This window comes from Lacerta agilis, chromosome 1 (assembly GCF_009819535.1).
Source record: "Lacerta agilis isolate rLacAgi1 chromosome 1, rLacAgi1.pri, whole genome shotgun sequence".
In the NCBI taxonomy this organism is placed as follows: domain Eukaryota; kingdom Metazoa; phylum Chordata; class Lepidosauria; order Squamata; family Lacertidae; genus Lacerta; species Lacerta agilis.
In genome coordinates this window covers 7,643,963-7,658,619 of record NC_046312.1, presented here as the reverse complement: position 1 = coordinate 7,658,619, position 14,657 = coordinate 7,643,963, and the positions used below count along the sequence as shown (strand labels likewise).

At 46.9% G+C, this 14,657-nt stretch overlaps 1 protein-coding gene across 1 annotated transcript in view; it reads right to left on the bottom strand.

Moving 5' to 3' along the window:
* DAAM1 (dishevelled associated activator of morphogenesis 1) overlaps nucleotides 1-14,657 on the bottom strand; it is a 161,750-nt gene that overhangs the window by 100,187 nt on the left and 46,906 nt on the right. The window contains 1 exon segment of the mRNA XM_033171452.1: nucleotides 3,334-3,557. Within this exon segment, the coding sequence (XP_033027343.1) occupies nucleotides 3,334-3,516 (183 nt within the window). The 5' untranslated portion in view covers nucleotides 3,517-3,557.

Below are 14,657 nucleotides of genomic sequence, written 5' to 3'. Positions count from 1 at the left end.
AGGAGATACGATGGCCATCTTCAAATATCTCAAGGGCTGCCACATGGAAGAGGCAACAAGCTTGCTCTCTCCTGCTCTGGAGGGCAGGACTTGAACCAATGGCTTCAAGTTACGAGAGAGGAGATTGTGACTAAGCATCAGGAAGAACTGTCGGAAGAGCTGTTTGACGGTGGAACGGATTCCCTTGGGAGGCTGTGGACTCTCTTTCATTAGAGGATTTTGAGCAGAGCTTAGATGGCTATCTGTCCCGGAAGCTTTAGGAGGTTGGGCTGGATGACCCTTGGGGTCCCTTCCAACTGCAGAATTCTATGATTTTATGATCAGGGATCGACCGAACAAATCCTATCTGCATGAACCGCTTACCCTCCCAACAAGATGTCTCGTGCCTGGGTTTTTTTCCCTGCAAACATCCCAGAAGTGCTCAATGTCTTGATGGACAGATGAATTGGTGGGATTATGCAACAGCTGGTGCCAAATGGGGCTGCAGCACAAAGAGATTTGGGGGGTGGGAGCAGGACAGCAGCGTGGAAGAATTCGACCTTCTGGTCCAGCAAGCACCAAAGGTATTCACTTGGTAATTGTCCGAAGATCCCATGGTCACGGGCTTTGCCCACCCACCTGCCGCACCAACCCCCCCCCACCCTCCCCAATGACCCTGCTGCTCCCTCTCCTATTCTTTCCCGAAGCCTTAAGGTAGCGTTAACCCAGGAGAAGAGAGAAAGCTGAAACACTGGAAGTCAACAAGGCATGTCCCGTCCCCCCATCACCCATCCGAGGAAGCCTCGCAGGTTGCCTCGGCAACCCCAGCCATTCCCAAGCAGCTGTGAAACTGCACCCCCCACCCCCGTCAAAAAGCAAAGCCAGGGCTGGCTGCCCTTTTGTGTGAGCCTCTTTCCCCCCACAAGCCCCCCTCTCTCCTTGTGTGTGGCGGAAAAAGCAGGCAAAGCCCTGACAGGCAGCGAGACAAGCGGCTCGCCTTCATCTTACAATGCCCAAGCGTGCGGCCATTCGTGTGTAAGGGCCTTGGCACAAGGGGGAAGCCAACATGCCAGCCAAAGACTCAGCTGGCGTCGGCATGCTTGGATTCAGTTTTGCTTGTCCGGCACTGGAAATGGCAAATGGGTTGGGGGATCTATAGCAGGGGTCATTAACCCAGTGCCCACGGGCACAATGGTGCCCTTGAGGTCTTTCCCTGTCACCCATGAAACCTCTGAGCCCCCAACCCAACAAAATACGTTTAGTGCCCCTTTGGTCTTGAAGCAGTGAAGGATGTTATCCTTTCCTCCCTTGAAAGGCGCACAGAGCAGGAGGAGGAAGTTGAAAAAACGATACTCTTCCCCACTTCCTCCTTCAGCTCTTATAGGCCAAGTCCGCCAGGGCTGGATTTCACCCAGATCCCTCGGAAAAGTGAACCCTGTGAGCATGTTATAGGTGTCTCTCTGCGGGTGGGGGCTGATCAGGTGGGGTGGCCCCTACAACACTCCCTCAAAAATCCCAATGTCCCTAAAAAGGTTGGCAGCCCCTCGCCTGCGGGAAAATTGAAACACAAGCTTCATCATAAACTATCTTACTGGGAGTTCTATACTGGAGGATGCCTTGTGCATTGTTATTACAATTTATCTCCCGCCCTTTCTCCCAAAGGAGCCCAGAGTGGCAAACAACAAGTAATAAAACATATTATATTATAGGTTCTTTGTTTTATCCTCTGTTCTTCCAAAGGACACATTCTGCACCAAGTCTCTGATTAAAAACTCACTCCTCTATTAGGTACATCATCCCATAAGTCAGTCGTTTTCAACCAGTGTGCTGTGCCTTGAAAGATGGGGTCAGGGGTGCGGTGCTGCAGGCAACTCTGAGCTCTGTCCCTCTTTCCCCCCTCCCTCCTCTGATGCCCCTTCATGTCTCTGCCCCCCAAAGGCTTGCACAGCTGTTTGTTGCAGCAGCCCTGGCTACAAGCTCTCCAGGCGAATGGTGCCTCTGGGGCTGGCCAGGGGGTGCTGGTTGCCAGGAGCGGAGGCGGCTTCAGAGTAAGCAAGCAAGCAAGCAAGCAAGCAGGCAGGCGAGGGAGCCCAGCCAGCTAGTCCACCAGGCCCTTGCTGTTGGGAATGGATGGACAAGTCCCAGGCCCCTGCAGGGCAGTGTGAGGAGGCACCTCTCTCTGGGGCAGCTTAGAGACCAGGGGCGGCAGCAGCGGCTGCCCAGAGGACTCCCAAGGAGAGGGGAGAGAAGAAGAAGAAGAGTTTGGATTTGATATCCCGCTTTTCACTACCCAAAGGAGTCTCAAAGCGGCTAACATTCTCCTTTCCCTTCCTCCCCCACAACAAACACTCTGTGAGGTGAGTGGGGCTGAGAGACTTCAGAGAAGTGTGAGTAGCCCAAGGTCACCCAGCAGCTGCATGTGGAGGAGCGGAGACGCGAACCCGGTTCCCCAGATTACGAGTCTACAGCTCTTAACCACTACACCACACTGGCTCTCGAGAGGAGAGGAGGCTGAGGGAACACTCCACAAGGGAGGGTGTTCGAAAAGGGGTGAGGGGCTGCCAGCTCTGCAGGCAAGGGTTGACATAACTGGGCTCCTGAGCCCCACAGGAGGGGGCGCAGAAAGAATGTACTTGGTCAAGGGAGCCATGGACTCCAAAAGGTTGAAAACCTCTGCCATAAGTCAACCTGAAGTTACAGTAAGGCCTCAGGTCAGGTTACTGGATGGGAGCCCTAGGCAAGACAAGTCTCTTGCCTCTTCTGTTTCTCCATCTATTGGGGTGCTTTTCCAGCTATGGTGAAACAGCCAAACAATGCAACCTTAGCCCCCATGTTCCCACTCAACCACTTCAATTTGCGGGACTGACACTTTTACAAGCATGTCATAATTATATGTGTGCCAGGACATAATCTCTGGAACTCCCTGCCTATTGACATTAAGTAGGCACCTCCATCGTATTGCTTTCAACATCCGTCCAAAAACTTATTTTGCTTCGGCAAGCCTACCAAGACAGGACTGTGGTTTTATTACGCGCAGGCAGCGAGCATTTGACGCCTGTCCAGTTGGCGTGCGATCACACACGTTCTCATCGCTGCCGACCCGGAAGTGGTCGGAAAACAGGGCAGAACGAGGCAGGCTTATGCACGCTCCATTGATGCGCACAGGGGGCGGGAACGCGTTGGGGAAAAAAAAACCTGCCTGTACATTAAAAAATAAAAACAGCAAACTTAATCTATGTTTTCAGCATTTTGCTTAAGGTCTGATTTTACTGCTCTTTCTAATGAATAATAAATACATTTTTAATAGAAATAAATGAAAGCAGCAATACAGACAAGCACGGGGCGATCACTCACCACAAGCTCACTGAACATAACGTCCAGCTCTTCCACCGGAGGCATGGGCAGGGCGGGCTCCATCGTCTGCAGGGCAAAAGCGCTGTCATTCCGCAGCCGGTAAGTGATCTCCGGATGGTCATTACTCCGGAAGCAACAGAAGATAAACGAGATTCCTCGCCCGCTCCTTTTCCGTGGGGCCATGGCTGGAGTATCTCCTGGTTCGCCTTCCTAGACGCTAAACCCTACAAAGGAGGGAAGAGGAGAACGTGTTAACAGTTTGGGCTAGCAGCTGAGCTGGGCTACCCCAGCACTATTCTCCTTTTACAAAGCCCAGATCCTGCTGCCCGCCTCTTTTTAAAGCCCTGTTCCTCAATAAGTAGTCCCCAGATTACATCATTCCGAGTGGGAGCCTTTGGCCCAAACACCATCATCCTGGAAGTATAAACCGCTTGCTGGCAGGACCTGACCGAGGGGCTGCAATGCTTTTTAACGGTATGGGAGTATCAAGTGCACCAATGGTCATTACAGGTGTGCTGGATAGGTGATAATCCCAGAGGCAGTACGGTGCAGTGGTTATAGGGTGTCGGACTAGGACCTGGGAGACAAGGGTTCAAATCCCCTTGCTGTGACTGGACCCTTGTTAATCATAGAATCATAGAGTTGGAAGAGACCACAAGGGCCATCCAGTCCAATCCCTGCTGGTTACTTCCCTCGTCCAGCAGATTATTATTATTATTATTAAAAGGTTCTTTTTCTCCTCCGGCCTTTTAAAGCAATGGTGCTCATGCCTCTGAGTTCTGCAGGGAGATGGGTGCCGCTTGGAAACTTCTGGAAGCGGAAAGCTCAGAAGGATGTCATCATCTCCCCTCCCCTCCCCTCCCCTCCCTCAGTTCTTCTGCCAGTTGGTCTGCAGAGTTGATTGGAGAAAGCCACAAAGTACTAGTTGCTTTTCGGTGAGCTCCTGTTCATCCACACCACTCCCTGCTTCCCCAGTCATTAAACTCGTAAGAGGCTAAAGCAAAACAGAAACAACAACAACACCACACACACACACCGCAAACAGACACAGAGCAGAACTCATCTTTAAATAGGGAAACCTAAGAGTTCAGCGTCTGTCTAACAGGCTCGCTCTCAGGGAGCATGTCTGCTGCAAAAAACCTGGAATTAGCAATTTACATTGTTTTCTCTAATAGATACCCGGTAATAGGCACGCCAACGCTTGTTGTTAGTCGCAGATCACGGCCGAACCTTCATGCTTGCAGTAAGGGATGCGTTAAGAAGGAGCATTGCTAAGAAATGGAGCTTCTCAGGAGGAGACACTACCTTGCCACCAGTGAACCGCCCTGTGATCTTCGGATGAATGGCAGTATACAAATTTAATAATAATAATAATAATAATAATAATAATAATAATAATAATAATAAATGTGTTGTCGTGTGACATCTACAAAACTATGCTGGCAACTTCTAGTTCACGTAGGCAAATGGTGCGATGTGATTGCATTTATGGGGAAAATATGTGGCTTGATGGTGCAGGTTACGTGCAGAACACTCCACGTTCCATCCTAGAACCGCCAGTTTTTAAAAATGAGAGGTAATAGGCATTGGGGAAGTATGGCTAGGCAATATATTGATATAGCCTCCAAAACTGCTTTGAAGTCCATATTGTGACAGTGGTTACATAAACTTTGACCTGGCAATATATTGTGAATCGTGATATGTGTGGGTGTTTTGCTATGCAAAAATCACAAGGTGGGAAAAACTGTGAAACCAGCCAATGGAGGAGAGACAGCTCCATCTCTATTTCAGACATATCAGTATACTGTACAGTGGTACCTCAGGTTATGAACTTAATTCGTTCCGGAGGTCCGTTCTTAACCTGAAACCGTTCTTAACATGAGGTACCACTTTAGCTAATGGGGACTCCCCTCACCGCCGCACAATTTCTGTTCTCATCCTGAGGTAAAGTTCTTAACCTGAGGTACTACTTCTGGGTTAGCGGAGTCTGTAACCCGAAGTGTTTGTAACCTGAGGTACCACTGTATTGCAGTGTTTAGTTGGTGATATATCACGATGTTGAAAACTAGAAATCGCGTGACCCTGCTGTTTGCCTCTACAAAGTTGCATCCTTATTTCAGACATCACGATATACTGATATACTGCTGATATTTAGCTGGTGATATATTGCAATGTTGAAAACCAGATATCGCCCAGCCCTATAAGGAAGATCTCATCCCGACAACCTGAAGAGCTGCTGCCAGTCAGAGCCAACAGCCTAGCTCTAAATGGTCAAATTGGCAGAGTTGCACAATGGCACCTGTTGGTTTGGTTATTGTAAAAGCTCCCCCCCCCCTTTTTTTTTAAGGCAACAGGGGAAAGTTTCTTTTGGCAACGGACTGGAAACAAGTTCCTAGCAGCCTGGACAATCAAGTCTCTATTATGGGAGAAGGTGAGATTAGCAAGCAAAGTCCTACCTCCCAAGAGGACCAAAACTCAAGCAAGTCCCATGACCCATGCTACACTACATTGCATGTGAAGATCACACAAGGCTTCTACATTACCTGCTTTTGGCAGAAGCCCAGCCCCATTCCTCAGCTCCGCCAGTGTTTCCACGAAAAGGAAGGCATTCTGCCAACCCGCTGCCACAGACTTTCCACAGAAATCCCACCCAACAGTTGCACAATGCCCTGGAGGCAGATGCCAGCTTAGACAGCACAAACGTTGCTCATGCAGTCTGGCTAGGCTGCGCCGCGTTCCTGCCCACAGCCTCCCAACGGTGCAGAAGCAAGGTTTTCAAAAGTAGGTTGGGCGAGACATTTATACGGGGATTTACAGACGCAGGAAAGCTTCTCAAGGTAGAGGCTGGAACCAATCCACCAGGACTTGTGTGCCTTTCAGCTCCGTGACACCACAAACAAGAAATGCCATTGTGTTTGCATGGGGTACATCCACAGCCAAAATGATTTAGACCAGAGCAAAAACAGAACTGGGCCTCACTCCCTGCTAAACTCAATGATTCTTTGACCCTTGCACTTTGACACCAGGCTATATAGCCTTGTAATTAAGTACTAGCCTCACAGCGGTAAGCAACAAGGCAACAAAGCACTGCGTATGGGCTGGCCAGGGAGAGAATGGGGTGCTCCACTCCTCTTCTGCACCCAGCACAGAAACCAAGGGAGAAGCTCCCTCTCTTTCATGCCCAACACATAAATCTGGCCAATATAATAATAATAATAATAATAATAATAATAATAATAATAATTGGACTACTGCAATGCGCTCTATGTGGGGCTACCTTTGAAGGTGACCCGGAAACTGCAATTAATCCAGAATGCGGCAGCTAGACTGGTGACTGGGAGTGGCCGCCGGGACCACATAACACCGGTCCTGAGAGAGCTACATTGTCTCCCAGTACGTTTCCGAGCACAATTCAAAGTGTTGGTGCTGACCTTTAAAGCCCTAAACGGCCTCGGTCCTGTATACCTGAAGGAGCGTCTCCACCCCCATCATTCAGCCCGGACACTGAGATCCAGCGCCGAGGGCCTTCTGGCGGTTCCCTCACTGCGAGAAGCAAAGCTACAGGGAACCAGGCAGAGGGCCTTCTCGGTAGTGGCGCCCGCCCTGTGGAACACAGTCCCATCACAGGTCAAGGAGATAAACAACTACCTGACATTCAGAAAATACCTGAAGGCAGCCCTTTTCAGGGAAGTTTTTAATGTGTGATATTTTTGTATCTGATTTTTGTTGGAAGCCGCCCAGAGTGGCTGGGGAAATCCAGCCAGATGGGCAGGGTATAAATAAATAAATAATAATAATAATAATAATAATAATAATAATAATAATAATAATAATTATTATTATTATTATTATTATTATATGCCACCCATCTGACTGGATTGCTCCAGCCACCCTGGGCGGCTTCCAACAAATTAAAACATCAAACACATATCCTACAATCCCTTCAACACTCCTGAAAGACAGGACCAGTTCTTGTTAATATGCTTACTGCCCATTATCTGTAATATGTGAGTAGACTCCAGCCTTTTTATTCAGTTAAGTTCTGAAGCAAATTACTGTGGCAAAAAAAGGAAAAGCTTGGTAATAATTAGTTTCTTATAATAAAAGTGGCTTTGGGGGGGTGGGGGGGCGGGGCGGGGCGGGGGGAGAATTAGAAAGAAAAATCCAGGCAGCTGGTGCAAAAAGGATGGAGTTCTCCTTCTATCCTCTGCCAATCCACAGCAGGACGACGACGATGCTATTGCCTTTGTGGGCTTATTTACAAGGTTGCTACCGTATTATTAGCCCAGCATTCGCTTAGCATTCTTTTTTAAGTGTTCAAAGGGCTTTACATACATTGCCTTACTGTAATATTTTGCAACAACTCCATAAAGTAGGCAAGAAATAAGCCTTGTATTGCACAGGCTGGCAATGGCTCTCCCGGGCTTCGGACAGGGCTCCTTTTCTCAGCCCACTTGAAGACATAAAATGTTGAACCTGAGACCTTCTGCATGCAAACAGCTGCTCCAACGCTGATCTACGGCCTCCCTGCCAAGGAAATCTCCTGGGCCTTTATTTGATTTTAGAATATTTCTTTACAATATAAAGCGGTACAGAAATAAGAATAACAACAATAATAATAATAGGAATTTCCATTGCCAAGCAAAAGGCGCCTAGACATTCCGTTGTGGTGACTGAAACCTAGGTTTAAGGTGTCATTTGGCGATTAGCTTCAGGATCTGATTTTCTAACATAATTTCTCATAGTGGACTGGCTGGAGGGGACCCCCAAGGCAGGACACAGGAGGCCATTGACAAGGAACAGATTAGACGTTAGCGACAAGGTCAAAGCAAGTTCAGTGGAACTCGACTCAATAGGCTATCAAAAGCAGCCGACAATCAAACACCACCAATCAATAATTTTTCAAAGGGACCTCGCTACAGCAGTCCGCAACCTGGAATACTGTGTCCAGTTCTGGGCACCACAATTCAAGAAGGATACTGACAAGCTGCAACGTGTCCAGAGGAGGGCAACCAAAATGGTCAAAGGCCTGGAAACGATGCCTTATGAGGGACGGCTTAGGGAGCTGGGTATGTTTAGCCTGGAGAAGAGAAGGTTAAGGGGTGATATGATAGCCATATGCAAATATATAAAAGGATGTCATATAGAGGAGGGTGAAAGGTTGTTTTCTGCTGCTCCAGAGAAGAGGACACGGGGCAATGGATTCAAACTACAAGAAAGAAGATTCCACCTAAACATTAGGAAGAACTTCCTGACAGTGAGAGCTGTTCGAGAGTGGAATTTGCTGCCAAGGAGTGTGGTGGAGTCTCCTTCTTTGGAGGTCTTTAAGCAGAGGCTTGACAGCCATCTGTCAGGAATGCTTTGATGGTGTTTCCTGCTTGGCAGGGGGTTGGACTGGATGGCCCTTGGGGTCACTTCCAACTCTATGATTCTATTATTCTTGTTCCCATTGCTCAAAGCAGGAGACTGAGACGCTGGGGCAAAGGTGGTGTGGGTAGGATTCGCCAGCGGAAGCTTTTCGGGATGCAAATTCGACACCAGCAGCCTTTTCCTGCGGGGCAGAGAGTGTTTACCTCTCCCTAGTCCACGTAAGCTACGAGAATGAGTAACAAAAGGGTTATGAGTGATCAACCCATTCATCAGCTCAGGGGTGCGGCCCTGGGTCCGGTTTCAAAGTCCTCTGCAAGCTGTCGGTTCAGATCTCTGGCAACAGCCATGTGCAGCGTTCGAAACTCCCATTGTTCTAGGCGCATTTTGCAACAGGGAATTTCATTAGCGCAAACAGTTTCTGAGCTCTGGGTGCTAGTACTGCGCCTAAGATTTCGGATTAAAACTGCAGAGTGGAAGGAGAAGTGGACCTTTTTCTGCCTCCCCACTTCCAGCTACTCTCTAAGGACTGGAGAAGAGACCCTCTTAAGAATATTAGAGGGGTGGGCAGGGGAAGGACTAGACCTTGTGAAAAATGAACCTAATATTTTAGCTGCAGTTCATTCATTTTCAGCTTTGTATTCTTGTTATGAAAAAGAAAAAGTGTGCCTAGACATTCCGTTGCTGTGCCCATAACCTAGGCATAAGGTACCATTTAGCTCCTAGCTTTCATATACTGTAATAATAACAATAATTTATTATTTATACCACAGTTATATCTCAGTTTCTAACACTGGTCATGTATCCTTTTCCCATCACCCAACAGGGCAGGGGAGAAAGAGAAAGAGAAAGAGAAAAAGAGAGGAGGTGATCACACCTCCTTTTGGGTTTCTTGCAATGCCCATCACTGACTAGCAATGGCTGTCCTGGGTTTTAGACATACCTGAAGACACAAAATATTGAACCTGAGACCTTCTGCATGCAATTTCTATTGCCAAGCAAAAGGCGACTAGACATTCTCTTGTGGCGACTGAAGCCTAGGTTTAAGGTGTCATTTGGCGATTAGCTTCTAGATCTGATTTTCTAACATAATTTCTCATAGTGGACTGGCTGGAGGAGACCCCCAAGGCAGGACACAGGAGGCCATTGACAAGGAACAGATTAGACCAGGCATAAGCAAACTCCGGCCCTCCAGATGTTTGGGACTACAATTCCCATCATCCCTGACAACTGGTTCTGTTACCTAGGGATGATGGGAATTGTAGTCCCAAACATCTGGAGGGCCAGAGTTTGCCTATGCCTGGATGAGACGTTAGCGACAAGGTCAAATCAAGTTCAGTGGAACTCGACTCAATAGGCTATCAAAAGCAGCCAATAATCAAACGCCGCCAATCAATACCTTTTCAAAGGGACCTTGCTACAGACTGCACCACTGCCGTGGGCTTTGACAGTGGTAGCTAGAGCTATGGCAACTGTAGTCAAAAACATGGAGGGCATAAGAGCCTGCAGGATCAGGCCAAAGGAAGCTCACCTGGTCCAACATTCTGTTCTCACAGTAGCCAACCAGGTGCCTCAAAGGCACAACAACACTCTGCCCACCTGCAATTCCCCAACTAGGGGTTGTGGTGAATTATTATTATTATTATTATTATTATTATTATTATTATTATTATTATTATTATTATTTGTATCCTGGCTACACTGTCCCGGCCACTCTGGTCGGCTTCCAACAAAATTTAAAACGACGCAAGATACATTAAAAGCTTCCCGATACAGCACTGCCTTCCACTGAAGGCTGCTCAATAGTGTTTAAAAAACGGTGGCGGCCTCTGTTGAATTAAGACACCATTCTGCTAACTTAATTAAATTAAGCAAAACAAAAAAAAACAAAAACAAAAACAAGCTCCCCCAACACAAGCAACAGCTGTCGGGAGCTGTGTGTGGGTTTTGTTTGTGTTTTAAACCTGTTATAACATGAAAAATCTCAAAAATGCAGTTTTGCAGCCACCCGGTTGACACGGTGCCGGAGACCATAGCAGCCCGTTGCCATGACGGCCGCACGGGACCGATGGCTCTGCATCTGTGCGCACCAAAAGGCTCGGCGCAGAACCGTTCGGAAATTCTGATCCGGCTGCCGGATAAGAGGCTTAAGATGGGGAAAGCCTACACACACAGCTCGCCGCGAAGGCTTCCAATTTGTCGCGCCCCGGGAATCTACAATGGAGCAGCGAGCGGCAAAAAAGGAATGCCCAGCAAACGCGGCTTTGTACTTGGCAAACAATGGCCGGTTGGCGCACATACACGAGAAAAAGTAATTAAGAGAGCTGCCACGACAAAAAACAACAATAAAAAAAACCAAGGGAAGCAGAGGCTGTCTATTTATCATTTTGTTTATCTGGCAGAATGGAGTGGAAACAATTCACTGTGCTTATTCCACCCCATCCCACCCCGTATTAACAGACCCAGGAATTAGGCCATTATCATCCCCGCATTTTATAGACTACCCCTCCCCTGCCGCCGCAAAGCCAAGTGGTCTTAATGTGTACGTTTTTGGTTTAGATCATCAAGAATACTCAGTAATGTTGCTACTGACTGACAGTGGCTCTGCAGGATTTCAGGCAGGATGCCTCTCAGTTCTTACCTGGGCATGCCAGGATTGAACCTACATGCAAACTGATGCTCTACCAGTGAGCTAAAGACCACTTCCAGATACCAGGCTACAGTGATCCAAATTAGCCAGGCGCCAGGTGAGTTTTGCACCTGGTTATCCGCCACTTGCGACCAAGTGAAGACGTCTGGGCCCCAGGATGGCACCTGATGTCTCCACCATCTGGAGATGCATGCCTGGGGATCATTGGATCTGAACTGTTTTCACACACCAATACCACCTCTTGTAGAATTGCATCCGTTGTATTTTATCTGCCCGATCGGAATGAGTATCAGGAACCAAAATGGTTCTTCTGTGCAGCCTGAGCAGGAGCAGTGAATGACATTATAGTGAATTGGTGTCATTCGTCTTCACTTACCCCACAGCCCTGCTCACAGGTGTGAAGAATATTCTCTTGTTATGAATGGTCCGTGTCAACATTAAGAAAAGGAGGTCGGAATAGGCCAATATATACAGATGAAACTCGAAAAATTAGAATATCGTGGAAAGGTTCGTTTCTTTCAGTAATTCAACTTAAAAGGTGAAACTAATATATGAGATAGACTCATGGCATGCAAAGCGAGATATGTCAAGCCTTTATTTGTTATAATTGTGATGATTATGGCGTACAGCTGATGAGAACCCCAAATTAATAAATTCAACTTTGGGGTTTTCATCAGCTATGCGCCATAACCATCACAATTATAACAAACAAAGGCTTGACATATCTTGCTTTGCATGTCATGAGTCTATCTCATATATTAAACTCCAGTAGCTAATGAAAACAATTGCTTACATAAATAGTCTTTTCCACAATATTCTGATTTTTCGAGTTTCACCTGTATGTGGACTGTCCCTGGATCACGTGACTTTCCTTCATTAAGTTCTCAAAGCTCAAGGTTGTCATCTGAAGCAGCCAGATGTTTAACTGAGTATCAATCAGAGACAGTCCATCATTTTAAAAATAAGACTTCAGTGCCGTCTTGCCCCCAATTGGCAACCAGATATTCCGTTTTGGTGACTGCAACCTTGGTTTAAGGAGCCATTTGGCACCTAGCTTAAACATCTGAGCTTCTTTTTCATATGCTTTTTATTAAATGTTCTAAATTATATTTAACTAACATGAGTTTGGCCAAACTGCGAGAGGCAGTGAAGGATAGGCGTGCCTGGGGTGCTCTGGTCCATGGGGTCACAAAGAGTCGGACACAACTGAACGACTGAACAACAACAACAACAAATTATATTTCAAAACATTCAAACAACCTTAAATCAGCAACTTCCCTTCTTCTCCTTCCGTGGTTCATTCTGCATACCATACACCCCTGCCTATTTTACACATTCAGTAATCCATTGGTACATCCATCAAAAATTATTTACACTGTTGAATTAATCTTAATGTTATCAGTGTTTTTAAATAAACACAATTTTCACCTATATATTCAGCAAAAAAAAAATCCAGTCTTCTTTAATGTTTGTTCCTCTTGTTCTCTTATTCTCTAAGTTAAGTCTGCAAACTGCATGTATTCCATCAGTTTAAGTTGCCATTCTTCTTTAGTTGGGACCCCACTCGTTTTCCATTTTGGAGCTAACAAAACACAGGCTGCGGTAGTAGCGTACATAAATAGCCTTTTTTGACACCTGGGGATTTCTCTTTTACCCTTTTACAAGTCCACCACATATGATAAAACGTGTATATTTGAGCTTCTAACACTGGTGATTTGTTAAGGAAGTCAGCCCTGAGTGCTCACTGGAAGGACAGATCCTGAAGCTGAGGCTCCAATACTTTGGCCACCTCATGAGAAGAGAAGACTCCCTGGAAAAGGATGTTGGGAAAGATGGAGGGCACAAGGAGAAGGGGACGACAGAGGACAAGATGGTTGGACAGTGTTCTCGAAGCTACCAACATGAGTTTGACCAAATTGCGGGAGGCAGTGGAAGACAGGAGTGCCTGGCATGCTCTGGTCCATGGGGTCACAAAGAGTTGGACACCACTAAACAACTAAACAACAACAACACTGGTGGATGGCTTCCTTCTTGGAGAGGCAGTCAGAGAGCGGCAGGTAGGAGCTCAAACTGGTAGGAGCATCCAACGAAGCAGATTGGCAAGAGGTTCAGGACAGGTAAAAGGAAGCTGGCTAATTATGAAGTTTACTTCCTCAAGGTGTCCGGAGCATCAGCTTGGAACGGCTTTAGAAAGGGGAGATTCGTGGTGGGGTCAAACTCTATATCCAATTGCTTAATGCATGTTTTTATTGTTCGTGATATCAAGAGAAGGAGAAGGAGATTTACTTGCAAGAGAAAACTATTTATTTGGAAAATACAATTTCTGTACCGCTTCCGTTGAGCTCACTAGAGAAAATGATAGGATATAAATGCAGGAAAAGCAATGCAATGTAATGTACACACAATGTACACACACACACACACACTTGTTGTTGCTCAGTTGTTCAGTCGTGTCCGACTCTTCGTGAGCCAATGGACCAGAGCACACCAGGCACGCCTATATTTCACTGCCTCCCAGTTTGGCCAAACTCATGCTAGTCGCTTCGAGAACACTGTCCAACCATCTCATCCTCTGTCGTCCCCTTCTCCTTGTGCCCTCCATCTTTCCCAACATCAGGGTCTTTTCCAGGGAGTCTTCTCTTCTCATGAAGTGGCCAAAGTACCACACACAAACACACACACACACACACACACACACACACAAAACAACACAGTGCTTTTGCAGCTCTGACCAGATTATTAACGCAAGGCAAACACACGCGTTTTGTTCCGCTCTTACGGGGAAGCCCAACGTGCCAGACAGCTGAAGACACATGCATTCCCCTTAGCAAGCTGTGCAAGGAAGCTCAAGATTTGCATGATCTGTACTGCAAAGGCGGCAGTCCCTGCCAAACCTTGAAAGCCTCTATCAGGAACATCAGAAGTTACTGTAAACAAGGAAAAATGCTTATGGAACCCAAAAAATGTTTCCTAACACATTGGCACTGAGCCAGGAGGTTCTGGCGTGTCAGCATCCCTACTTTGGGAGGAGTAGGGGAAAAAAAACACATGCCAAATCTCCCCCCCCCCCCCGTCAACTCTGGGGAGGAGAAGGCGGCAGTTTTCAGCATTTTTTATTCTGAGTCACCAAAAAGTTGTTTACAAGGAAGTGCTTCTCCGGCAGCTAATGATGTGCTTGACTTTTAAATGCCTATCTTTAGATCAAAGTCAACACTCAGCTCAACCCCTTTTATCAAGTCACCACAGCAGACAGACAAGGTGGCTGAAATGCACTTGTAAAGAGCAGAATAGAGTCGAAAAAGCAGGG